At 43.6% G+C, this 25,726-nt stretch overlaps 1 protein-coding gene across 2 annotated transcripts in view; it reads right to left on the bottom strand.

Moving 5' to 3' along the window:
* The window catches only part of LOC138202306 (uncharacterized), a 46,964-nt gene that overhangs the window by 3,317 nt on the left and 17,921 nt on the right, over positions 1–25,726 (bottom strand). For both annotated transcript variants that reach the window (XM_069156215.1, XM_069156214.1), the window contains exons 21-43: positions 25,080–25,257; positions 24,707–24,884; positions 23,817–23,943; positions 23,589–23,711; positions 22,871–23,021; positions 22,669–22,781; positions 21,591–21,741; positions 21,263–21,511; positions 20,628–20,840; positions 16,233–16,414; positions 15,879–16,062; positions 14,291–14,433; positions 12,445–12,626; positions 10,122–10,381; positions 9,792–10,029; positions 9,518–9,701; positions 8,563–8,689; positions 8,307–8,393; positions 7,071–7,256; positions 6,699–6,970; positions 5,591–5,739; positions 3,737–3,821; positions 2,747–2,861 (exon numbers count right to left, since the gene is read on the bottom strand). In XM_069156215.1, coding sequence (XP_069012316.1) covers positions 2,747–2,861; positions 3,737–3,821; positions 5,591–5,739; positions 6,699–6,970; positions 7,071–7,256; positions 8,307–8,393; positions 8,563–8,689; positions 9,518–9,701; positions 9,792–10,029; positions 10,122–10,381; positions 12,445–12,626; positions 14,291–14,433; positions 15,879–16,062; positions 16,233–16,414; positions 20,628–20,840; positions 21,263–21,511; positions 21,591–21,741; positions 22,669–22,781; positions 22,871–23,021; positions 23,589–23,711; positions 23,817–23,943; positions 24,707–24,884; positions 25,080–25,257 — 3,877 coding nt within the window. The remainder of the gene's footprint in view (positions 1–2,746; positions 2,862–3,736; positions 3,822–5,590; positions 5,740–6,698; positions 6,971–7,070; positions 7,257–8,306; positions 8,394–8,562; positions 8,690–9,517; positions 9,702–9,791; positions 10,030–10,121; positions 10,382–12,444; positions 12,627–14,290; positions 14,434–15,878; positions 16,063–16,232; positions 16,415–20,627; positions 20,841–21,262; positions 21,512–21,590; positions 21,742–22,668; positions 22,782–22,870; positions 23,022–23,588; positions 23,712–23,816; positions 23,944–24,706; positions 24,885–25,079; positions 25,258–25,726) is intronic.

Here is a 25,726-nt window from a genome sequence, read left to right as displayed (position 1 = left end):
CCTCTATCTCCACCCTCTTCTGCTCCTTTTAAAGCTCCACCCCACAAGTCGACAGGATTGGTTCTTATATACGTGATCCAGCAGCTGAGGTGCCAATAAATTGCAGTTCCTCGAATGGCCACTTGAGGCTGGCTAGAGCGGTAAGCAACAGTGACGTCACTTATTGGTTTGTGAACTGCCGTTATGAAGCCGGCGCCATCTTGCAGATCTGACTCGCTCTGATTGGGAAACAGACGGTACTATGTCCCGCCCACCAATAGCTGTAACCTGACAGCACCCCACGCCCATCAATCAAACAGACACGCCCCCAAAATTCCCAGTCAAGAAAATTCCTTCACGAGTTCCTTCTTATTTGTTTTCTGGCGGTCCACCTGATTAATTAGAAATGAAGACTCAAAAAGCTGTGTTTTTGTGGGCGTGTCTGTTTGATTGACAGGCCTGTGGTGCAGTCAGGTTACGGCAATCGGTGGGCGGGACGTAGTATCGTCAGGTTTCCAATCAGATCAAGTCGCTTCCTGCTCCGGACCGATCCGAACTAGAAAGATGACACCGGTCAAAATTCAAACTCGAGGCTTCATCACGGCCGCTCACAAACCAACGAGTGACGTCACTGTTGGTTCGCGCTTGATAACCAAAGGTTCACCTCACCTCTTCCACCATTCCCTGCTGGTCAAGACTGTCCTATCAACTCTTGCAGTCACTGTGGTGACTGTCTGCCTGTCTGTCAGACGCCTATCTGGACAGGATCTCAGAAACAGCAGAGTCTTCCTCCTGCTGCCGGGAGCTGTGAAATGTTTAGTTTAAGTGCACCATACCTTCTCAAATCCAGGGAAGGTTTGCCATTTCAACATTAGTAGTTTGCTCCAGGGGCAGAAATTAGATGATGGAAAGATATTGGTTTCCCAGGCAGAGCCAGATATCCTGTTTTCTCAGTTTGAGTGACTCTGATGTGGCAATAAATGATGACACTTTATTCAGACTTGACAGGAGCTGCAGGGAAGGGGCTGCATTTCTATAAACTCCTGTTTTTCTGTCTCCTTGCTACGTGCTGTTTCTGTACCAAATTGTTTTGAGTTTATTGCATCAGATGATCACGTTGTTGTAGTTGGTATATAAAGACCTCCCTCAGCTGCTCCATAAACGAGCTGGCAAATATTCTCTCTACATACGTAAATAGAGAAGTAATTATCATGAGTGACTTTAACATTGACAGGCTCTCCAACGCCTCCGATCATTTTAAAGAGATCTGTTGCAGCCTCAATTTGTTGCAGCTTATTACTCAGCCTACCAGACCCAATCTCAAAAACCCTCACAATTCAACACGGATTTACTTAATATTATCCAGTGGGAGTAATAAAATGGTTTCTGCTGGAGTAGTTGATCTTGGGATTAGTGATCACTGCCCGGTGGCCTGTTTTAGGAATTAGGAACACTTGCTTAAAGAGATCACAATCCCAGATTGTTGTTAATCGTTATTTCAAAAATGTGAATGAACTTTTCCTCAACGATCTCTACCACAGCGACATTTACCGTATAACGCCAGATATGGAGCCAGTTCTGGAAGTCTCCACAAAGACCTTCCTCACAGTCATAAATAAACATGCACCCTTTCAAAAGTATGAAGTAAAAAAATAGATGACACCCCTGGTTCACAAAGGATCAGGCCTGTTCATGGACAGAAACAAAACTTGGCCCCTCACGAGACAAAGATGGAGATCGCTCCCACTGGACGGCTTTTAGAAAAACGAAGAAACACGCACATTCACAGTGAGAAAAAAGCAGAAAGAACTTTCTGGATTTAGTATCTAGCTCATGTTCAAATCCTGCCAACGTTTGGAGGGCTGTAAACACTAATAACAACAACCTCTCCAAAATTCCCCCTCAGATCGAGGTCAATGACTGCTTATTGTCTGACGACAAACAGATTAGCGTACCTTTTAATAAACATTTTAGAGCTGCTGGTCAGCTTTTTTGAAAATGAGGGATCTAATGACTCTCTAATTTACGATAATATATTATCGTCCCACGCAGTCTTTCGCTGAATGGTGAAACTCTCCCAATCTTCACTGCTGAGAGACTATTGCTCTCTGAAATGCTCTTTTGATACCCAAACATGTCAACTGATCTGTTGCCAATTAATCTAATTAATTATAAAATGTTCTACCACGTGTTTCTTTTTTTTGGAGATGTGTTGCTGGCATCAAATTCAAAATGAGCATATACAATAAAAAAACAATAAAATATCTCCGTTTCAACACATGATATGTTGTCTTTAGTCTATTTTCAATTAAATATGGGTTTATGAGATATTTTTGTAGATTTGAATTCTTCTTTCAGGTTATCTCCCCTAATTCTTCAGTTAAATGGGCATCGATACGATAAACGTCGGTACAAGCTCATCTCTGTCAGCTTGTCTGATTGCTGTGGTTACCGATCATGTTTTTACTCGTCTTTGCTTTGCCGGAGGCGTTTTGGAGCCGACCTCTAGTGGCCCTTGGTGGTATTGCAGTTGAAGGCACCTCCGCGTCGGCCACATTTTTCAGAGCCGGAAGCTACGTCCCACTTTTATACGCAGTCTGTGGTTTTTGTATCGTAGCGCTCACTGAGGCCACAAATGGCAATTTAGAAAATCCTGACGACAGATCAGACGCATCGGATTTGACCACAAGAAGGAAACAACAATCATTAAGTGATCTTAATCACAGAAACACAGAAACATAAGCCAGCAGAAGTGTGTCTTGCGTACCTCGGTCCAGGGTGATCTCTGGTTTGGGAGGCTCTGGGACCTCCCACTGCTCCTCATCACTGGGCAGCTCTCCGATGTCCTCTTTCATCAGGAGTCTCTTCAGGCCTCTCGGGTCCTGCACATGCATTTATTGCAGCTTAGTGTTAATGACTGAGGAGACAGAGCTGAGATCTAATCTCAGTGGAGGATATTACATTGGTTACGCATCAAAGTTTTTCTTCACGCTTTAACAGTCGAGCTGGATTTCATTGTTTTGTTCACACTGGAAGAACTGTGAGGTTCGTGTCGCCGGCTGTTTCCACACTACAAACACCGAGTAGTAACACACGGGACGGATCCACTCGACACGTCCTCATTCACAATAATCACATAATTCACATCATAAGACTGGTGCTGAATAGATCCTCCTGTCAGATTCTCTCGCTAAGACGTTCTCATTAAAATGCTGACGACCTAATTAACGTGCCAGTGACTGATTTCTTCCGTGGAATAATCAAAAAGTTAAAGTGGATGTAATAAGTCGGGAGGCAGGTCGGCCTCGCGCGTCCGTCTGACAAAACCTTTTTCATCAAACACTCACGCATTTCATTGACTTTGTAAAATGGAACTTAAGTCAAACATGGGTCTGAGTTTCACATTGATTACATAACGCTGCTCTGGTTCTGCTGCGGCACAAAGAAAAAACCAGGAGAGGATGTTTGTCTGGATCACAGCTGAGGCCTGACGCTGCACGGCGCCGGGGAGAAGTTGCCGTGTAATGTAAACGCGACTCCCTCCGGGGAAACAGCCATTAGTTGTAGCTACGGTCAGCTCGGTGGTGGCAGCGGTGTGTGTGTGTGTGTGTGTGTGTGTGTGTGTGTGTGTGTGTGTGCGCGTGCGTGCGAGATCAAAAAGATAAAGAGTGACTGGATGAAAGACCGCGAGCGAGCAGGAACTTTTCACAGGGTATAGATTAGTGGTCAAAGCGTGAAGGGATCATATATCACTCACATCCAGCGAGGTTATCAGGCCACTCAGGAAATGCATCAGCTCTTTCCTGTGGCTGTTCTCTGTGCAGAACAGTTTCGCCAGCTCCCTGGAAAACACACACAAACAGGATTACAAGGTATTACAAGTAACGTGAAAGACAAACGGCCAATCACATAATCACAATGACCCTGTTTCCATTTTTCTACATCAGTCCAGACGAATCCCTCCTGGAGAGATCGGATCACGAGTGGCCAGCTTTGGGCCGAGTGTTTCCACCCGGCATCAACATCAACATGCGTCCCGGGTGACGACTTGGAGATCAGATCTCACTTCCACCGCTCTGTATGCAAATGAACACGTCGGCTACGTCACGAAAATATAGACGTAAATGAGCACAAGAGCAGGAACCTGAATGTCAGAAACCCGATGACTCAGGTCAGAGTAATTCATTGTTTCAGTGAGTGGATCAAAGGGGGCGGGGCCTCCCACAGCTGTGGGTCTGATGTGAGACAGAACTGACAGGAGATAAACTACAAGACAAACACGATGAGAAGAGATGCATGGAGCTGCATGTCTCTGTCCTGCGCTTGTCGTCTCCACCAACAGTTCTTCTCTTCTATCTCTATGCTGTCCTTTTCTCTCTCTGCTCTCCTCTCACCCCAACCGGTCGAGGCAGATGTTCTCCACCTCTGAGCCTGGTTCTGTCGGAGGTTTCTTCCTGTTAAGAGGGAGTTTTTCTTCCCTCTGTTGGAGGTTTTTCTCCCTTAAAGAGGAGTTGTTTTTTTTCCCCTCCTAGCTTATGTGGGAATTGTTGAATTGTTGGGTTTCTCTATAATATTGTAAAGTCTTGCTGTAAGGACTTTAATGTGTTGTGATTTGGCGCTATATAAATAAAATTGAATTGAATTGAATTGAATTGAAGAGGAGTGCGTCGTGTGTTTTAATCCACTAATCAGCTGCTTCATAACAAGTCTTCAGTAAGTTTCTCCTGCTGTCAGTCGGCTACAGTTCAGCTGATCAGCAGAACCACACAGGACATTAAATAAAAATAAAAGAAGAGCCGGCAGAGATCAGATCAGGTGAACGACTCGATGGAGGAAAAAAACCCAAAAAAAACCCAACTAACGAACCTGCTGTAACGTGGTGGAAACACACCGGAGGACCGGGTCAGATACCAACACGGGAACAAGGAGCTGTGTTTATTTTTATTGATATTCAGAGGACATCAGCTGAGTAGGCAGTTTTTAAATGTGTCCTCGGGACACGCGTGTTTCCTCTGCTCAACGAATGTGGACACAAGCGGTACGATCACGGCCGGGTCGCATATGTCCGGATTGATGTGGCCGAATGGAAACAGGGTCTCCTCATTTCTTTGGGACAGCATCATAATATTTACAGTTTGTCTTAAAAGAATAAACATGTGTGAACACTGAAACAGCTCAGTCCGAAGATCAGACAAACTGCGTGAAACAGACCTCCATAGTCTGACGTCAACAAATCGCGTCATTACATCTCCCCACAGCTCCACAAGGAAACTGTCCACAGGAACACTAAGAGGGAATTTGCTACGCACTTTTCTTTTCTTTTTATTTACTCCTGTTGGTGATTAATATATGCTTTCCATTCTGGGCTCATTTCACTAATTAGGGTGCTGTTTTTTTTTTTTTTTAAAGTGTCCCCAACATTTTTGAAACCCTCCAATTTTTTTAGACTGTGGAGGCAGGTTTTTTTTTAAATTTTTTTTTTAAATGTCCTACACTGAGAGGACCGTATGTGCTTTGGAGCTCCGGTTTTAACTCTCGACTGCTCCAACAGGACTTTGACAGTTTGTGAATGTTTGAAGTCTTCTTGGCTAATTGAAGGTCCTGCACAGACCTGCAGATGTCCAGCTTGGCTGCGAGGTGATCTTTCTGGATGTAGAACTCCTTCTGGTCCTTCAGCAGACAGATGACGTCCTGCAGCTCGATCACAGCGTCCTCACTGTCAGAGACGTCCAGCTGGTAGCGAATGTACAGCTTCCCCACCTGTCGACAATCAGACCACGTTTGTTTCCTTTGTGTTTCTACTTTGTTCCTGCCTTCAGGTGTTAAGACTCCCGGAGTGCGAACTTCATGATCACTTTAGCTTTTTCTTATACTAAGGCGTGTGTGCCTTCAGCTCAGATTTGGGCCGGCGCCATCGTGCTAGTTCGGAGCAGGAAGCGACCATATTTGGACGAGCTGAGGGGGAGCGAGCGGTGGATCTGACTCGATCTTTATTGGAAACCCGCCGATACTACGTCCCGCCCACCGATTGCCGTAGCCTGACTGCACCACAGGCCTGTCAATCAAACAGATACAGCCCCTAAAACAGGTCTTTTTGAAGCTTATTTTCAAATTAATGACGGATTAATATTCAGATGGACCTCCAGGAAGCTATTAAGAAGGAGCGACTTTGGTTAACAAAATGGCACTGGGTGGTACTGCAGTTTAAGCCACTTCCTCATCGGACTGCTTTTTCAGAACTGGGAGTTACGTCCACTTTTATATACAGTCTGTGGTTTGAACTAGAATTTAACAGTCGGGCTGCTACAAGGATTTTGTTTTCTGAGCTTGCTGATCTCAGATGAATCCACCAATGCACCGCACCGATTCTCTTTTCTTTAGTCACAGAACGCTCGTGGACAGAAGTCTGAGAAGCTGACTGCTTGATGAGCTCCTGCCTCATTAAATCAGGTACTAATTAGACACAAAGTGCAAAGTAAATGACAGGATGAGTGCAAATGTTCACGTCATTAAATCTGTTGCTGTGGAGAGAAGCAGCTCAGGCAGAGAATGAAGCTGAGAGGAAGTTTCTGCTGTTGAACGCGGCTGGATGTTGAATGTTGACGGTGTGAGCGATCACGGTCGGAGATTCTTCCTCAACAAGGCTTTGAATGCGTATGACCCTACTTCATCTTTAAACCAACCCGGGGTTGCAAATTCCTTCACATTGATCCTCTGACCTGTCCGAAGGAAAGGTGCTTGATTTTCTCTGCGATGTTGCTGTCGGTCAGCTCAGCGTAGAGTTCTCCCAGCTCGTCGTGTTGGTGGTACAGGAACCTCTGGATGTAGGGGACGACGGAGCGCACCAGGGCCTGCATGGACGGACACGGCCGCAGGTTCTCCGTCTGAGGCTCGTACTTGACGCACTGGGAAAGCTGCCGGATACCACAGATCTCCAGGAACAACAGCCTGTCCTCCTCTTTGAAGGCAGGTACGGGAGCGACTGTATGACCTGGCAAAGCAATCGCACGACAGCAGTAATAATTGTCTTTTTTTTTTTTCTTTCAAAATCTAACACGGACAACTAAGAAAACAAAGCGGCAGCGGCGTACCGAAGTTCCCCGTCTTGCCCCTAGGAGTGCTCTTCTTCTCTGCTGCCGGCAGGTTGAGCAGACACGCCTGCTGGTGAGGTTTAAAGATCTTCTCCAGCTCTTTGCTGTCAGCGATCATGGGTTTACGTGCCAGACTCACCCAGCAGTTATCCTTGGTGGGGAAGACCCTCTTATCAGACACCATACCTGACCACAGAGCAGAGACACAGATACACAGAATGACTTCAATACACTCAGCATGCGTCTTTCTTTCTCACCGTGTCTGTGCGACTACTCCTGATTCTTAAAATCATAATGTTGTATGGTCTCAACTGCTAAAAGTGTTGTTATTGTTAAAAAAACAAACAAAAAACAAACAAAAGGGAACAAGAAAATGCCGTTACATAAAGGCCAGAAACATGTTTGAGGGTATTTATATTTAGGGAATTTAGTGCTGCCATTAAGTAATTTGTTCACCAGTTTTATATATCTTGGTTTGAGCTCCTTATTAACCAGTTTTAAGGAGTCATCACCAAATTGCTTTTTGACACTTTAGCCCCATTTTGACTTAAATGTGTATACAGTGTGATGTCATAGACACGAACATCCTCCGGAAGTGTAAGTCCCACTGAATCTAAAGTATATAGTATGTCTGCGTGTTCAATAAAGACCCAAATTGCAGTAGTCGGGCACGGAGGTTTTTAAAGCACCTACGATGATTCAATGAGCCGTGGATCACAGCCTCTGTTGCCACTGGTGATCGTGTTAGTGACCAAACCAGTAATAACTTCCCAAAACTGGCCTGAATCTGTGTCTTTCACCTCACATATTATCTTTACATCATGTGTTCCCCTCACACCTCCTCTTCAACTCTCCCCAGGAGGTGGAGGTCAGTCCACTCTTCAGAGCCTTTTGCCAACTTAATGCCACTTTTAGGGCAGAGGGCAGCATTACAAACCAGGATGTACATGGTTGTTTAACCTCTATGAAAATAGGTTTTTTTCTCCCTTGTCTTTGGTCCCTGATGACATGTATACTGCTGTGAACTCAGTACAGTTGGCTGTCTGGCTTCATTCAGTCTCCAGTGTAAAGGATTTCCAGGCAGCAGCAGCAGATTCTCCCCGGTTGATTTTAAAACGTGCTGACAGGTCGTAGATGATACGAGGTTGCAGGGAATATTTCGCAGCATGTAGTCGGGCTGGCAAAAGGTTTGTGAGACACACAGATTAAAGAGGTACTGAAGGGCTCATCACTCACCTTTCAAAGTGGAGCAGTAAGCGGAATTAAGGTTGGACTGCAGGAAGTTGTCCTGATCTCCAGACATCGGAAGCTTACACTTTTGAGCTGTTGAAATAGATATTACATTATTTTAGATTAAATTGAGAATACAGAAAACTAGAGGGAGGATGTAACAAATCAAGGGGAGACTTCCCAGTTGTTGAACAGAGACACGATGAGCTTCAGACACGTACAGAGTGAAGTATGCAAAGACTGGTAATCTAAATGTCCTCACCAAGTGTGGCATAAAGTACGGACACGTCCTGCAGCACTTCAGCAGTTGGAATCGGAGATGATGAACAGATCAGCTCCAACAAATCCACATACTGCTTCATGTTGGGACTTGGATCCACGTTCAGCAGCTATAAATAAGATCATCACAGATGCATTATTAGTGTGTTTTAGACATTTCAATCTATTATATATATTGGTTTTCAAATTCTTTTCCAATAGTAGTGTTTCAATTAATGAATTCAATTCAATTTAATTTAATTTATATATCCAGCACCAGATCACAACAGTTATTTTAGGGCACTTAACATAGTAAAGTCTTCACAACAGAACTTTACAGCATTACACAAAACAATTCAACGATTCACACGAGCGTCTGGGAGGAAAATAAACTCCCCTTTAACAGGAAGGAGAAAACGACAGAACCAGGCTCAGAGGTGGGCGGCCATCTGCCTCGACCGGTTGGGCAGAGCAGAGAGAGAAAAGGACAGCAAAGCGTTTCAGGACACTGAACCGTTTAAATTAAAATGTTAGACACAGTGCAGTGTCTTTATAGTAAAATACCGTGTTTATAATTCATCGTCTCGATATCCGAATAGAATAACAGGTGAATGACAACATACTGTCTATGTCTGTTTTATTAAATGTATAATTAAATGACAATTCACTGACCCAACTCCAGTCCTCTTTCTCCGAATCACAGAGTTAACGTTAGCTTAACTACAGCTGCTTTAGTTTACGGGTCATTGAGGACCAAAGGAGCAACATCAGGAACCCTTAACAACAGTAACTAAGGGGGAAAGGGCTCAGCAAACACAACACCAACAGGGTGATGTGCATCTCTCGTGTAGGTGACTGAGCCAGTGTGGATTTATTCGTTAAGTTTATCTGTTCTGTGATGACGAGCGAGTGACGTCAAAAAGGCTTCTGTGCTGATTGGCCTTCACGGAGCAGCTTACTCTCCTGAAGAAGTCTTCCATGCCGTCCAGCGGATAGTAGAAAGGAGCCAGGACTTTGGGCTCCTGGACGGGGCTGTCCGGTCGGTGAGTCAGCTGTTTGTAGCGCAGGAACATTTTCGTGGAGTCCCTCCAGCACACCTCCTTCAGGTGGTAGAAGCGGCCTGAACACCAGTTGTTATCATGCCTGGGGAAGCAAAGTTTCACTTTTTAGTCTCGGGAGTTTTGATTTTTGACATTTACCTGAAAAAGCACGCCGACGCAGCTGACGACGTACCTTTTATACTCTACGAACACAGCGGGTGTGTGCTGGAACAGCTCCTTCAGGCTGCTCTGGGGACAGTTCTTATGCAGGTAGGTGTAGACGTTGTGGATGTGCTGAACTGTGGAGGTGAAAGATGTCCCTTCTGGCTCGTCTTCAGGTGGTCTCTGCTCCTCGTCGTCTGCTTGCGGTTCGACACACCACTTCTTCAGGTAGTCGATCAGAACTTCCACCGAGATCATTTCTCTCATCCCTGAAAGAGGAGACAAAAAGTTGAGAGCCCGAGCTGTTGGATCACGTCACCGATGACGACAGAGACGTCCACCACTGGAGACGCATTTTTACCGAGAGCTCTGCTGAACTCGCTGGAGTCAACGTCCACGTAGTCCACGTGAGTCCCCAGCAGGCCGGTGACCTCAGGAGACGTCAGGTAGACCGAGCTCGGACGGAGGTACTTCCTCTCCTGCTGCTCTCCCTTCAGCGGGCGATACGCCGGCACCCATTCCAGACGACACAAGAAGAGGTAGAAGGAGGACCTGGTGCTTCTGATTGGTCGCCCGTCGTCGTCGATAACCTGGGCTGTGAGGTACTGCGAGTAGCAGTGTCTGGAAGGATGGGAAAGGTTACGGATGGATTAGTTTTCAGGCGGGAAGTAGCAGAATACCACACAGCGACCGCTTCGTTCACATCCGAACGTCAGAGATCTGATTATCGCAGAGCTCTTCGTCTGTAGGTCGGCGAGCTCGATGTCACTCGTGACGACTCAACACAGTGGCAGAAATGTCTGACCTACATTCCTCTGCAGAATATTCATCAGTCAGCAGCGCTGCACGTGCTAAATGATCAGGAAAACTTCTCATCAGTGAAATAGATGGCAGCTTAACAACGTTTCAAAATGAACAGCAGAACTCGCATTTTCTGATGATACTCGTTGTTTGTCTGCACGACTAATCTGGTTTTGAAATCCCTTCTGCCTCACCTCCAACAGAGAGCTGATATTACATCCCGCGTTGTATGAAAAATAATGAAATAATGTATTTGGGTGCCAAACCGACAGCCGAGTTATTAGCACACATATCATGAGTCCCTGTTTTGGGTCCGGACCACCTGCATGTCATTCACCTGCTCTCTCCCCCCTCTTGTTCTTTCAATTTCAAATAAAGTGCCCATAAAATAAATAAATACAAATAAATAACATGTTTTATGTTGCGTAGCAATGATACAAAAGTTGGGTTGAAGATGTGAAAGACTTAACTGAATAAAACAATGGCATTTCATGTGTTTTAAAATTGCTGAGTCATGTAGTGTCCAACAAACATGGTTGAGATATTGCCGGATTGTAGACAATCCCCTCTACACAACTATAGAAAGATATCTCTACTGACAACATTTTATGGTGCGATACATGTGAAAATAAAATAATTCCACAACACACAATATTGCTTCCCAGGCTATAAAGACTGATATAAAAAAAAATTATGGTAGGTTTGAATAGCCTGGACTTTGAATACCATGAATGACTCGGTCCTGTAATGATGTGTAATGATATGAGTTTAAAAGTGAAAGCTGTGAAATAGATTTGAGTTCAAAAGAAAAACAAGGAATTCCACCATTTAGCTTTTGACAAGGCTGTAAGTGAAAACCGTTTCAGATGACGATCTCATGAGGCTGGTTAAAATACTGAAAATAGTGATTCTAGCTGTCATCGAGGCAAACGATGTTTTCTATGAGAAATCTAAAATATGATGCACATTTTGCTTTGTTTACACTTTTTTTCTTACATAGGTGTTATTTCACAGTTTTGGTGTCTTCAGTTTTGTTCTACAATAAAAAAAAATTAAAAAAAAAAGCTAAATTGAAGAAAAGTAAACGTGTCCAAACTCCTGACTGGCGTGGTGTAAATGTATATTCATTTTATGACTTCTTTTTTTTTCATTTTTATTACTACTTTTTTTTATTTTTTTTTTACTTATATAGTTCTTGGAATTTTGATTTTAATATTTATTTGATTGTAGATTTTGTACATGTTCTTAATGCTCTTATTTAATAGGTCACAGTATGAAGCTGAAACTTGTGTGCGTTACAAAATGGTTGGCAGTAAAGCATGAATAATAAATGAGCTCCGACGTGTAGAAACGATGCCGCGATCTTTTAATTATTCATCCAAATGTGATATAAAGAAGACACTGGCAGGACGTACTAGTAGAGTGCACCGCTCACCGGTGTGAGTTTGTAAGCTTGGTTGACCTCCTAAACCGAACCGCCGTCTCCTCCTCGCACACATCTATAACGAGAAGTCATGAGACGGGACGACACTAAAAGCAACTAAATCCAGATTATTAATCCGATTATCTGGCGATGTTCAACCCAAACAAAAGGCTTGTGTGTCACCACTTTTCTTTTAGGGAGAAAATGGTTTTGAACCGTTGAACAATGTCCCTACTTTACTTCAGTAATCACTTAATGGCCACGGAGCAAGTAATGGGAATTACTACGTGACCCTAAATAATCCCAAATCCATTAACAGAGCCATCATCTGTGGCTGTTAGGTTCCCCAAACAAAACAGAAATGGGACAAGATGCACCGGACACAAAATGACTGTGCGTGTGCGCGTGTGTGTGTGTGTGCGTGTGTGTGTGTGTGCGTGTGCGTGTGTGTGCGTGTTACCCGGTGGCCCAGTTGGCCTCCAGCAGCTCCAGCAGAGCGATTCTCTGCTGCAGGAGGAGGGAGCCCGGCAGCTGGGCTGTGGCCAGGGCATGAAACTCCTCGCCGGGGTAGTCGTCCAGCACATAGCCCTCCCCTGGATTTTGTCGCCACGTCACACTTTCATCCGCCCAGGGACTGGAGGCCTGGCGGAGGAGCGGAAAAAGAAAGAAAGAATGAGCTTCACCGTTGACAATGACATGTCGCTAAATTGTTAATCTGAAGCCAGCGCGACTGAAGTGTTCACAGACTTTGCTGTTTCTTGCAGGTTTGCGCCAGACTGAACTGTTTGGATTTCTATTCTTCTCTAGTCTTCCTCTGTCATTTATCAAAAGCCTGAAATATGTCGAGGGCACTGCTGCTAGAATCCAAACCAGGACCAGAGAGTTTGATCACATCAAACCGACCCGGGGCTCTCCACTGGCAGCTCGTACAGAGAAAGAGACACTTTCATCCTCACTGGTCCGGCGCCTGTTTAATTTAATCATGCCAATTATAGTGTTTTTATCGTTTTATCATTTAATAACAGTTGTCTTGTTATTGTTTTGTTTTTTTAACTTGCTCTCATAGTCTCCTTGTTATCTATCAATGCAGCTTCTGTACTGTGTGCTTTGTGCTACATTTAGGGTGACAACTCAACACTATTAAAATCGTTTATTCATTTAAAGATCATTTTCTTAAATAATTACTTATTATGGAAGTTCACTTAAGGCAAGAAGAAAAAAAAACCACATGCAAAGCTAGTCATGATAAACATTAGAGGAGGTCAGTCATTTTTCTGACTAAACCATTATATGAGTATAAAGACTGATTCGATACTGTCAATTGTTATCAAGATTTTGGCTCAATATCTCATCATTTATCATAACTTTAATCTTTTTCTTTACTTTTCCTAGAAATGGCTGCTTGGACACTATTGTTGAGCAGCACATTAAAAAAAACTGACAATGAAACATCCACGATAGCAGAATAACTGAGAAAAGGTCCCCTGCTGATCTATTTAATTTATTTTGTACATTTAAAACAAGGACAGTGCACAATGAATGTATAGCATCAGATTTAGCACAATGCTAATTTCCATCTGCTGTCCCTCCAAATGATGAAGATCACGTGACATGATCAAAAGCTCCAGAACAGCTAATGAATGGACCTGGTGGAGAGAATTTGTTTCTCAGTGTTTCACATTAATGGATGTGACGATGACGTGACCAGTTTGATAAACGTCTACGTTGTCGTCTCCAATTGAAAAGAAAACAGACTTTTCCGGTTAATTATGAGCACCTGGTGTGTTCTGTATTCTTTAAGCAGGAATAATAACAGGATCATCTTTCTAATACTGTATGGAGGCGGCGTCGGTCACACGAGGACTGATGGCATCATTACAAATCCACATGCGATCCCCTGTATTGTAGCCCGGGCTAAAACAGGCATCAGGAATGTCTGACCTGCACCCCTCAGGCTATGTCCCCGACACGTCCCATCAGTCACCTGCTTTTTCTGCTCATCCTCAAAGCAGCTATTGATCTCTTTAGTCCTGGCGTGACTCATAATCATTAGTATCTTCATCCTTTAATCACCACTTTATTCATCCCGATGAGTCACGGACGCAGAGGAAGATTCTGGTCTGCCTCTGGTGTCCATGCAACCGGTAAATATTGCGTCCTTACACAACACAATCTAGAGCCTTTTATCTGCTGCGCTAACAGGTATGACCTTCGTCTCCTTTTTGTTTTTGTTTTAGTTGCCTGAATGATTGCATCTTTTGCAGCATGAGCGGAGTGTGATGACACATTAGGGATGTCCCCCTCACCAGTTCTTTGGCAGTGAGCGTTCGTCTCTCTTTGCGGATGATGAGGCCGTCTCTGACTCCCAGGCTGCTGAACAGCTCCCTCCATCCTGCGACATCGTCGTCTGTCTGCACGTAGCAGGGACTCAGCAGGATCCAATCAAAGCCTGGCGGGGGGGAAAGCAGCGAGGCGGCGGGATGAAGGTTCACAGAGGGAAGAACAAGAGAGAAAGCCTGAATAAGAGGCAAAAACCTGGCAAACAAAGATAAGTAAACAGGCTAATGCAATGTGAAATGTTTACCTTTTGAAGGTGCAACATTAATGTAATTCATCTGCTGCGCTGCTTTATTGCCAAAAGGAAAACGGCTACATTGTTTACAGAACCGAACCCTTCAGAGTGAACAGTGAAAGCAGCCAACGCCTCAGGGAGGAAATCAATTGCAACACAAGTCCAGTAGAAAACAGAATACGTGAATTGACTTTGAGCTGAAACGATTTTGACATTAATTCAATGTTAAAATCGTACTTTCAGCAGAACCTCTCTGGTCCCAGTTCCTCCTCAGTTTTTACTGTTTTTGTTTTGTTTTGTGAAAATGAATGTCTGAAAACAAAACAAGACTGCGTTGACCATTTTGTTCTTTTGATCTGATCTGATTTTTAAACGATTATAAATTTGTGGATTTGTCAAAAATGAAAACAATCGATAGCTGCAGCTTGAAACCGATAGCTCGGTCAATGTACCATTGATCATGTAGTAGTATACAGGAGTATAAAAGGTTTTTATCTAATTTGTGAAAAATGAATGCCAACTTCTTTTTGAATTTGATTTTGTTAAACAAATATGACAAGTGATACAAAAAAATGTGAGAAGCTGGCTAGTTTCATAATGTACGGCTGTCTTCAAACAACCATCCAAAATTAGACTGCTTTTATTATTTTGGATGTAATTCAGCTGTGAAATGTGCAGCTGCTGTTCTGCAAGAAAAGTCATTGGATGAGAATCACCACATCAAATGCCTCAAATTATCAAAATGCTGCAATTGCCGTCTTTAAAATGGGCAGCGGAGCAGAAACACTGTAAAAGGAACATGAGTTTGTGTCTATACAAATTCAGCCTCTCTCAAAGCGCCGGCCAGGAGTTCTGATCCATTTTCCATGACGGGTTGCCCACTCCACGAGCGCTTACGTAACACAAACACAAACAAACTACTATGTTCAATACTCTCAGGCATGGCATGTTGGACCCTAACAATGGAGGCAAACCCTGACATAATCACTGACCACTTTCCTCACAAAAGACCACACACATTCAGTACACATACATACGCACACACACACACACACATACGCGCACACACACACACACACACACACACACACACACACACACACACACACACAGCTGATGTCCAAAATCTACCCAGAGAAAAAGGGAGATGGCAGCTGGGGACTTGGACGAACAAGCTCCGGTGATTATTTTGGTTATTTTAGTCGTCTTTCTGGAGCCAACATGGACGCCGAACAATAACTGGGGGAGGACAAGGGCTCGAGTTTAACTCTTCTTTTACAGCCACAGTGTGTGTGTTCATGCTTGTGTGGGCTTCTCCCTACCAGGCAGCTTCTTTGGCAGGTCGATGTTGCCGTACTCTTCAGAGAAGTGCACCCTTTCATTGGCCGGGCTCAGCAGACCCCTGGAGGTGAGGACGGGTATTGCGGTGTCGGAGTACTCCTGGCTGGAGGAGGAGTGCTGCTTGATGAAAACTAAGTAACTCACAACCACCGACTCGGGCTTGGACTGGAGGTGGAATCAATACCAGATGGAAAAACAAGGCAAAAAGAGAAAGAGGAAAAGACATTTAAGACAATTATGAAATGTTAAAAATCATCCAAAAAAAAATCATCCTTTTTATGATCATTTCTCACATGACAATAGGCCAAGCTGATTCCGTGTTTGGTGAGTTTTACCTTCCATTTGTTGCTCCGTATTATCGGGTAGATGTGCTGCTCCAGCAGCTCTTGAGGCTCCAGTTCATGAACACCGAGTCTCCTCAGCAGCTCTCGAACCTGCTGACTCTCCAGGGGCTCCAGACAGCTGAGCAGAGAGGGGTGAACCACACTGACATCCTTGTACAATGCAGACAGGGGTCCTGTGAAACGACAAGAAAATGGATTCACACCATCAAACTGGAACCACAAACAGAACAGTGGAGAAAAATATTAGACTTTTTGAGTTTTCCAAAGACCATATTTGTTATTGTAGTGTGGAAATGAACAGTATTGAAATGTGTGTTACATCATGTCCACTGAGTTGTAAGTTCACAAGTTCTTTTGGATGAACACTTTAGTTCTGGGGTCTCCGGTCTTTTTTCCTTTGAGAGCTACTTTGACAAAATGAAAGCGACACTCACTGTTGCCCTCCAGCCAAAAATATTGTATTTATATTATTTACCTAATTTATGAGTATCCATTTCTTTCCAGCTCAGAGTGAGGGTCTATGCTTTGTTTTTCAGGTGCGTTGCAGGTCGCAGTTTTCCTGTCCTCTGTTCTCTGTGTGTTTCATGAAGGGCGGAGCTCCACTTCCGCTGCACTGCTCCACAGGTGAAGGCAGCGAGGGGAGACGGTCAACTCGTCAATCGATCGTATCGATAGTGTCGTTCGCTCAGACAAGTTAAAAAATAAATAAATAAGAAATGCTGCCATAAGCTGCAGGTGGCACAGTGGTGCAGTGGTTAGCATTGTTGCCTCACAGCGAAAAGGTTCCGGGTTTGAATCCGGATCTCACCCTTTCTGTGTGGAGTTTGCATGTTCTCCCTGTTCCTGCGTGGGTTCTCTCCGGGTACTCCGGCTTCCTCCCACCGTCCAAAAACATGAATCTCAGGTTAATTGGTGGTTCTAGAAATTGCCCTTAGGTGTGAATGGTCTTTGTTTCTGTGTTGGCCCTGTGACAGACCGGCAACCTATCCAAGGTGTACCCTGCCCAAAAGTGAGCTAGGATAGGCTCAAGCCCCCCCCCGTGACCTGTTCAGGTCAAGATAATGGATGGATGGATGGATGGATAATGAATTGCCAAATAAACCTGGGTGGCCTACTAAGGTAAGTTTATGTGTGGGAAACACTGCATATTATTCAAACCCTCTTTGATCTACTCAGAACCGGGTGGCGGGCCGGAACGAGCTACGGGGTGGAGCCCCCTGCTTTAGTTACACACTTGAACATTTTATTACAGTTTATTGTGTAAGTAACATCCCCTTCAGAGATTAATTTACAGTTGTGAAGAGAAGCAGAAGACTGCTTCTGTAACAAACTGTCATGTGGCATCTCGTCTCATTTTGACCTGCATATGGAAACACAGAATTTCTCGCGAGGTGGAATTTATTGAGTTTTTTTCATTTCTTCTCAGATAGCTCAAAGACATTGTGTGATTTTTGACACAACAGCAAACAACAATCAAACACATACCTGAATACCTGTGACTGAAAACCACCAGTGACCTACTTTGCTACTTTCTGAAGCAATGTTTCCCCCGCTGAGCTCTGTGCTTCTTAATATTTCAGAGGAACACTGTATAACTTCGCTGTCTCTCTGAAGCGATCACACTTGTCTCCGTCCACTTGACTTCACCTTTAAGCAGAATCTGAGGTTTGTGCTGCACATTAGCTTCACTTGCAGAAGGCTGCTTCAAACTACAATCGCTGACCTGAAAACCGAGTCGAGACTTCGCTGCCGCCGGTTTTATTTCCTGTCAACTCTCTGAACATTCGTTGTTCTTCCTCTGTTTTCAGTGACAAAGACTCATGAATACTCATGAAGAGCGGACTTAACAGGTGTGAACTCGAGCAAATTTCATGTGCTGCCTTGACAAGATTTTTAAGCTTTGCTGTTGTTCAACACTACCGAGATAAATGTGTTGCTCTCACATAAAAGTGGATGACCCACAGAAAACAATCAGACCCGGGTCTATCAGGTCGCATGTGTGTGACGCCGTTTTGTTCTCTCCTATTTTATGGATTCATTCTCCAACAGGAGCATTTCAGAAGTGAAGCGATTTGTATTCCCAATTATGCTGAATTCCTAATTTGGTCATTTTTCCTTGATTTTTGTGCTTCTAGCGTCGGTAAACATTGTTTTTTTTTGTCCGTTTAGTGACTTTTATTTCCTACTTTGTATTACCCTTTTATGTAGACTACATATAAACATGTAGGGACTGAGGGTGAGTCAGGGTTAAGGTCTGATTACAGGACCGGCTGCAGCGTGTTGGCCTGGTGCGATCCGGACCCAATTTCACTGCGTGACTATGGACCCTGAGTCCACCAAAGTGATTTTTGCTGAGTACAGCATATTTGAGGTCGTTCTTTTTCTATTTTCTGATATTTCACAGACTAAATTGATATTCAAACACGATGAATAACATAAATTACGATGTAATGGAGGTAACTCACCGCTGCATTTGTCTGATCTGATCCATTACTTGGCCTCATTTTGTAATAAACAACATCAGTGGTGCTCTCGTAAAGCACCGAAGGCCGATGATGAAGAGAAAATGAAATACCCTGAGTCTCTTTTAGAAACACCGAACCACACTTAGACTACATGATTATTGAAGACAGCAAACTGCAGCGGCAGGATGTTTCCATCAGAGTGTGAAAATCAATTATTCATGCCGCCATTCTAAACCTCAGCTTTGGGTGCTGTTTTTGAACGTGATGACGCACAGCCCGGGTGGCTCTGCTCCGGCCTGAGTGGCTGTGCAGCTGCTTATTCTTAGAGAGAGGTCAGGTTTGTCCACAGACTGGATGCAAGTTTGTCATACACCTACTTGGCTGCCCTGAAATGTCTGAGTGCGCTGACTTCTAAAAGAGCAGACAGCTGTCGACGCCGATCCTTTTAGAGGGTTCAGAGTCGTTCACTTATACTCTATAAGTACTCGAGACATCAGAGAAGTAAGTTTAACTCCGTTCCGCCGCCTCGATCTGCTTCATCCGAACACACCTTATAATTCAACGTGCTATTTTTACTCGGCAACAATGATTTCAAGCTTTTCTAAGTATTTCACTGTTCGGCTTCATGAGCACAGATGGAGAGCGTTACATGTGCACCTCGCACCATCGCCAAGGTGACACATTTATTTATCTGTTTTTGTTTTTCTACATCAGTTAATCACATTTTTAGAAACTAGAAAACCTGTGAAAGTGTACCGTCCTATATTCTGACTTCTTTCCTTTCTCCATCTGCTGTGCTGGTTTGTTGTCGTTGTCACGGCTGATTTAGTGCTGCGCAATGAGCACATGCACTTCCATAAATTCCTCGCAGGTGCAGAGTAATTATCTGCACAAAACCAGAGAAAGTACACAGACACTGCAGTCTTCTTCACATTTCTTTAGATCTGAAGTGTACTGGAACCGATGACGCAGGTTTTTGAGATCTCAGATAGTCTGTTACTGAGAGAACCAGAAAGGAAATGTGTACAAACACACACCTTCATGTTTATTTAAGGTCGATCATGAGGTTGACATGTTGTCATGTGGAATAAAATAAGAGTAGTGGACAAAACCACAGTGTGAAGCTGTTTTTCATATTATTAATTTATCATTCAGTCTATTCCAAGCGGCAACCAGCAGTGACGTCACCCGTTGGTTTGTGAACGGCCGTAATGAATCCTTGATTTTGGCTGTCGCCATCTTGCCAGTTCAGAGCAGTTTGGAGCAGGAAGTGACCATATTTGGATGATCTGGGGGGAGTGAGCGCTGGATCTGACTCATCTGATTGGAAACAGGGCGATACTACGTCCCGCCCACCGATAGCCATAACCTGACTGCACCACAGGCCTGTCAATCAGACACGCCCCCACAAACACAGCTTTTTGAAGCTTATTTTCAAATTAATGACGGAATTATTTTCAGATGGACAGAAAACTAATAAGAAGGAGAAACTTATTTCGAGTTATTTCGAACAACACCGAAATAACTCGTGAACATTTTCTATTGACTGTGCATTTTATGAGACCAGTTGAATGGGAGTCTATGGAGCCGGAGGCTGTTGGGAGCCGACCTCTAGTGGCACTCTGTGGTATTACAGGTTAAGGACCTTCTGCGTTGGCTCAATTTTTCAGAACCAGAAGTTACGTCCACTTTTGTATACAGTTTATGGTCTATTCTTTATAGAAATAATAAATAAAAAAAAAAAATTTCTGTGAATTTTTGAGAGGCAAAGATATTTGGCTTTTTCAGAAGGAAACATTCAAACAAGATCTCAGTTTTATCAACCACGTCTCAAAGATCCAGCTTCTAATGGAAAGAGGCACACGTCAAATTAGCCGCCAGCACGCTGCCACTAACCGAGTTGAACTAGTTCTGGAGTTACCTTTCTGAGCTTGAGCTTTCTTTTTCTTGGTCTTGATTTCTTCCACAGGAAAGAACACTCCCTCGCCACTCAGTGTCACCACACGTCCGTCAGCCAGAGGGATTATGGGTAAATCTCTGAGGGTTTGCAGGATGGAATCTGCCTCGCCGTAGCCGTGCTCCAGAGCTCGGAAGTTGCACACCAGCAGCCTGGCCAGTTGATGCAGGCCTCCGTCTGAGGGAAGGAGGAGGATCATTGTATTGTCAGTCCAGAACGTGTTGAACATCAGAGGGAATTGAAATGAAAGCTGCAATGTCGGTGTCCAAAACTTACTGAAATATACCATTTATAGTCCTAAATCCAAATTACGGAGTATTTAAAACATTTGTTTTAAATATCAAATGTTTTCTTGTCCTGTGTTGACATATTAAATGGGGGATGTTGTTTCTATCATTCATTATCCTCATGTTTTTGTGCTCAGTTATAATGCCACAGTCATTGCCATGACGATATGACAGGCTACACACCGTCATAAGAAGTTACTGAACATGTCTCTTTTGTAGAAAAATGTAGCCTCTGAAAAGCTGCTGTGTTTTTACATTGAACACTCAGGACAGCGCTGCATCATAGTAGCTCTGAAAGCACTCTGCACACACCTGAATGGAGACCATCCACTTTCATTAGCTCCTTGGCCATGGCAGTGGTTACCGTGGTAACATCAGATCCCCGCAGGTATCGGACTCCCAGGTGAGCGAGCAGAGAGGCGGGTGGGGTTGGGCTCAGACCCGAGTGGAGATAAGAGAGGGACAGATGCCTTTCCAGCTCATCTCTGCCAATCACTTCGCGGATCACAGCGTCCTGACAGACGGCCACCTGGGAAGGCAGCTTGTACACAAGCTTACCATCTGGGAAAGACGGTTGTCGAATTTTAGTTATATTTATGAAAGTTTTTAAAGTGGCAGAGCGTGCAGGTGTGAGTAATACCTGAACTGAGCGTAGGCAGGAAGGGCTTGCCCTTCAGAAGCTGAATGATCTGCCCGGCAACAGGCTTGAAGAAGTCCAACACCTCGTCAGGGAGGGGGATGAACTGCAGGAACTGGCAAAGGCCCTTCAGCCCCGTGAACTCTGGGTGATCCTGGAACAGGGAGAAAACAGCCCGCTGGTTAAAAGAGTCAAATCAGAGCTATTAACTGGTGTTACTGTAGGATGTTTTTGAACATCCTGTCGCTGTGACGCAAAGCCGGATTCTGAATTTTCCTTCATTTACTTCAACTATAAAGAGAATCAGGCCTGTATTTGAAAAGGGCTTAAATTAAAGCCGAACCTCTATCTCCCCTTTAATATATATTTAATCCACAAATCATTCATCACACTTACTAAACGCTTTATATGTATTTATTACAATATGCACAACACAGGGATATTTATATATTGCTGTACTTATTCATTAAAGCCTCACTCCCTGTGTATATATAGATTGTACATAGCTTTTACCCACAAAATGTCACCTTCAGCTTCCCTCCTGTTCTCATCGGTTAGGGCAAACACATATACATATTTCTATATTTTTCTATTTAGGTTATACTTTACACTGATTTGGATTGCACTGTAGCAGAAATGTGAGAATGGAATAATAAAATGATTGATATAGTATGTTGAATTTTCCTTTTCCTGCAATGAGTATTTATCCTGTACTTGTTCTCACTGTTATTTAAGACTTGGCATTATTATTAATACGGACTTAAGTTGCAGTAATCTTATTCTCTTTTCTTGTCATTTGACTTACATTTTAATGTTGGTATTTTCATTATTTTGTTACGTTTCATACACCTGTTTCATTTTGTCCATGTTCTGTTCATGTATTATTGTACTTTCCTTAATACACTCTTTTCCTTATCCTCGTCAGTTGTATCCTTGACACCACCTGTTCCTTGTCTTCCCCTTTGATCATTTACAAGTAGGATGCAGCAGAGTTTCTTGCCAGATTCATTAAGTATCACATCTCATCTGTTTTTTTGGTGGTTTTTTTGTTTGTTTTTTTATTCGTGCAGTTATGTCTTACAGAGAAGACGTCCATGGCCTGGAGGAAGAGTTGTGGTATTTCAGATCGAAGCCATTGGTTCCAGGAGCTGTCTCTGTCCACGTCTTCACGAGAGGACGGGATGTCAAAGTCACCTGGAAATGCAAAAGGGAAATACATTTCTTTCAGCAACCAAACAGTGTCCCTGAATGAACTGCTTTATGATCGCGATCTCCATCCTCACCTTGGATGATGAAACGAAAACCAAAGCTGCGGAGGGGCAGGTACGCAAACACAGGTTGCTTCTGAGGCTGGCATAAAATGTCACTTCCTGTGATGTCGCTGCCAAGCTGGAAAGCCAGAGCAAGCTCAGTCGACTCGACGTCCTCCTTGATCTGAAAGAGAAACAAATCAATGTCAGAACAGACACAAGAGCGCACAAACAGGCAGACTTCTTAAAGACGTGGGTCGAAGGTGTCTGTTAAATGAACAGTGCGGCTGGTGGCAAACTGGAGCACAGAATGTCTCAAAGATTTTTTTCTCCCACTTTGTCTTGCATAACATCAGTGAAGGTAACAGGTGGCTGCCTCTGGGAAACAGAAGAAGGAAAATAGCTTAAGAAGAAAGAGCGGCAGGTATTGCGGCGTCGTTTCAGTCTGAGAGATCATTAAAATCTGCTCGGTGGCGTTTATGTGCTCGAGTCGGTGAAAACCTAATGAGTGTGTTTTCACAGTCTTAGAGGGAAACACCTTTGAGGAGCAGACACTGGAGGAATGACACTGAGGAAGCCTAAAACACACATCAGAGGAATGCTGCAGCGGATTATGTTTACGCTCCAGGAGGGAACGTAGAAAACGATGTCAGCTTGCTGTTCTGAAATCCTGATATGATAAAAGGGCCAAAAAAAATGCAGCAACTGAGTGAGATGTGAGCGTCAGATCAATTAGATTAGTGCGCGTCACCTTCTTGGGGGGCTGCAGTGTGCTTTTGACCACCAGCCAGCGCTCGATGCCCTCCGTGTGCTCCACCTCCAGCACGTTGTGACTCAGGTCTTTACGAGTCATCGTCACGAGACGCTTCTCACTCTGCAGACAGAAACAGTCGGGGACAGAGCGTGAGGACACAGGTGATTCTGAATGAATCTTATTTTCACATAACACACGGTCCGGTAGTGTATGTACATTACAGACCTGATTGTAGATGGTGATGGAGCGCAGGCGGTGCAGGAAGAGCAGCAGGGAGGGGTGGATGTCATGAAACAGGTTTCTGGTCTGATGGCTCTCAGAACGCAGAGGAAGGACGATCTTAGTGCTCCAGCTGATGACAGAGGCAGAAAGGAAATGTTCTGTTCTTCTGCTTCTAAACAAAGTTAACAGTCTACATACTGGCAGCAAGTAGCCAATAATATACTTTATCTACTCAGCCAGTGGGGGAAGATAAACAAACTGTCTTATAGACGTGCAGTGTGTGAAGAGTTACTGGCTTTGGACTTTGTTATGTTGAATTTCATTCAACAGGAATATTCTGGATAATGTGATAATAAACCAGACAGTTTGGTAGGGTGGAGGAGAGTAATGCTGTGAAGAGGCCAGTCAGAGACAATAATAATAACTTCAGCAAAGTTGAAATGTTTTGTTTCTGCAGAACCAGAAACCAGAATTTAAAAGAGGATCAATTTAAGCTGCAGCTTGCATTGACATTGTTCCTATTAGTGTCGTCTCTATCTTCCACAGGCTGTTAATGATGCACATATAAGAAATGGATGTGCCTTTCAAGATGCTTTTAATTTACAAAAAATACTGCTGCAATGTATAACTTGGACTTCTCATAGAAGACCGAGATGTTTAATAACGGTTCTTGATCCAAACTGATCTTTCACACTCAAAATGTCAACAATATTTCTTTGTCAATATATACAGAATACTATATATTTGTGATATTATTTTACATACAAATGTATTGTTTGAGTAACATTTTGTAGATATAAATCTAGGGTTGTGTTTTTGTGCATGCTGGCTCACTGTTAAGTCAAAATGTCTGCTGTGAAAAAGGCCTTTTGTTTCTTGATCAGTCATCTAACCTGTGCAGATTAATGTCCATCAGCTGAGCGTCCAGAGGCCTCCCGTCTTCGGTCCAGTGGGGGAGGATGTATCCCATCGGGCCGCAGGTCTTATCGAAGCGCAAGTGGAAGCCGTTGGAGTGAATCTCGGGACAGTCTGTGACCTTGAACACAGACTTAAAGCCAATGCCCTTTTGTCCTATAAGAAGAAGTTCAACGGGGATCAGTAAGTCACCACGTTAATGACTAACATCAGCCAACGCAGCCTTTATGAAAAAGGATTTTTTTTTTTTTTTTTTAATGTAATGCAAAACAATCGTCAGTAGATCTGCTACTGATGATGTAACAGTCTAGCAGATGCAAACAGTACTGAAGACATCGTGCCCGTAGTTACCGATGTATCCGTATTTGTGTTTGCCCTTGGTGCTGCGGCCGACATCACAGATGGCCTTGATGTTCTTCTCCTGGAAGCCGGTCTCGTTGTTGTGGACGCTGATGCAGTTTCTCTCCACCACGAAGGCCAGCGATGGCACAACCCCCGCCTCCGCTGGATAACTGTTGTCATCCGCGTTCTGCAAAATGGTGAACGCAGAGGTCAGAGGAAGTCTTTTTTTTAATTTTTTTTTTTTAAATTCCTACTCCCACTTCCTTTTTTCTATTTTAACTGGGTTTCATAATAACTGAGGATTTGGTATATACTATGTATGATTACAGCTTTATTGTCAGGGGTGTAAATCAGTCTCGCTAGGATTACGATCGCAATAATGAACGCAAATTCAAGCAAACTCAGCAATATTTGCGGGAGCTTGCAATTATTTTAAATTCCCGCGGTATTTTTTCTGCAAAAAATGTCATCAGCAGAAGCTATGCTGAAAGTATTACGGCATGATACAAGTGTTTTCAAATAAAAATGACTTCATTAACAAAAATAATTCCTCATTCAGAAAGGCTCTGCTCCAATTTTCTCATCACCAAATTAAAAAAAGATATATTTTTAATGAAATACTTATCAACATACATAGTACTGTATGTTAAAATAAT

The sequence above is a fragment of the Embiotoca jacksoni genome, unplaced genomic scaffold (genome assembly GCF_022577435.1).
Source record: "Embiotoca jacksoni isolate LCO1_2020_lvr unplaced genomic scaffold, fEmbJac1.0.p SCAF_20, whole genome shotgun sequence".
Classification (NCBI taxonomy): domain Eukaryota; kingdom Metazoa; phylum Chordata; class Actinopteri; family Embiotocidae; genus Embiotoca; species Embiotoca jacksoni.
This window is presented reverse-complemented; position numbering and strand designations above follow the sequence as displayed.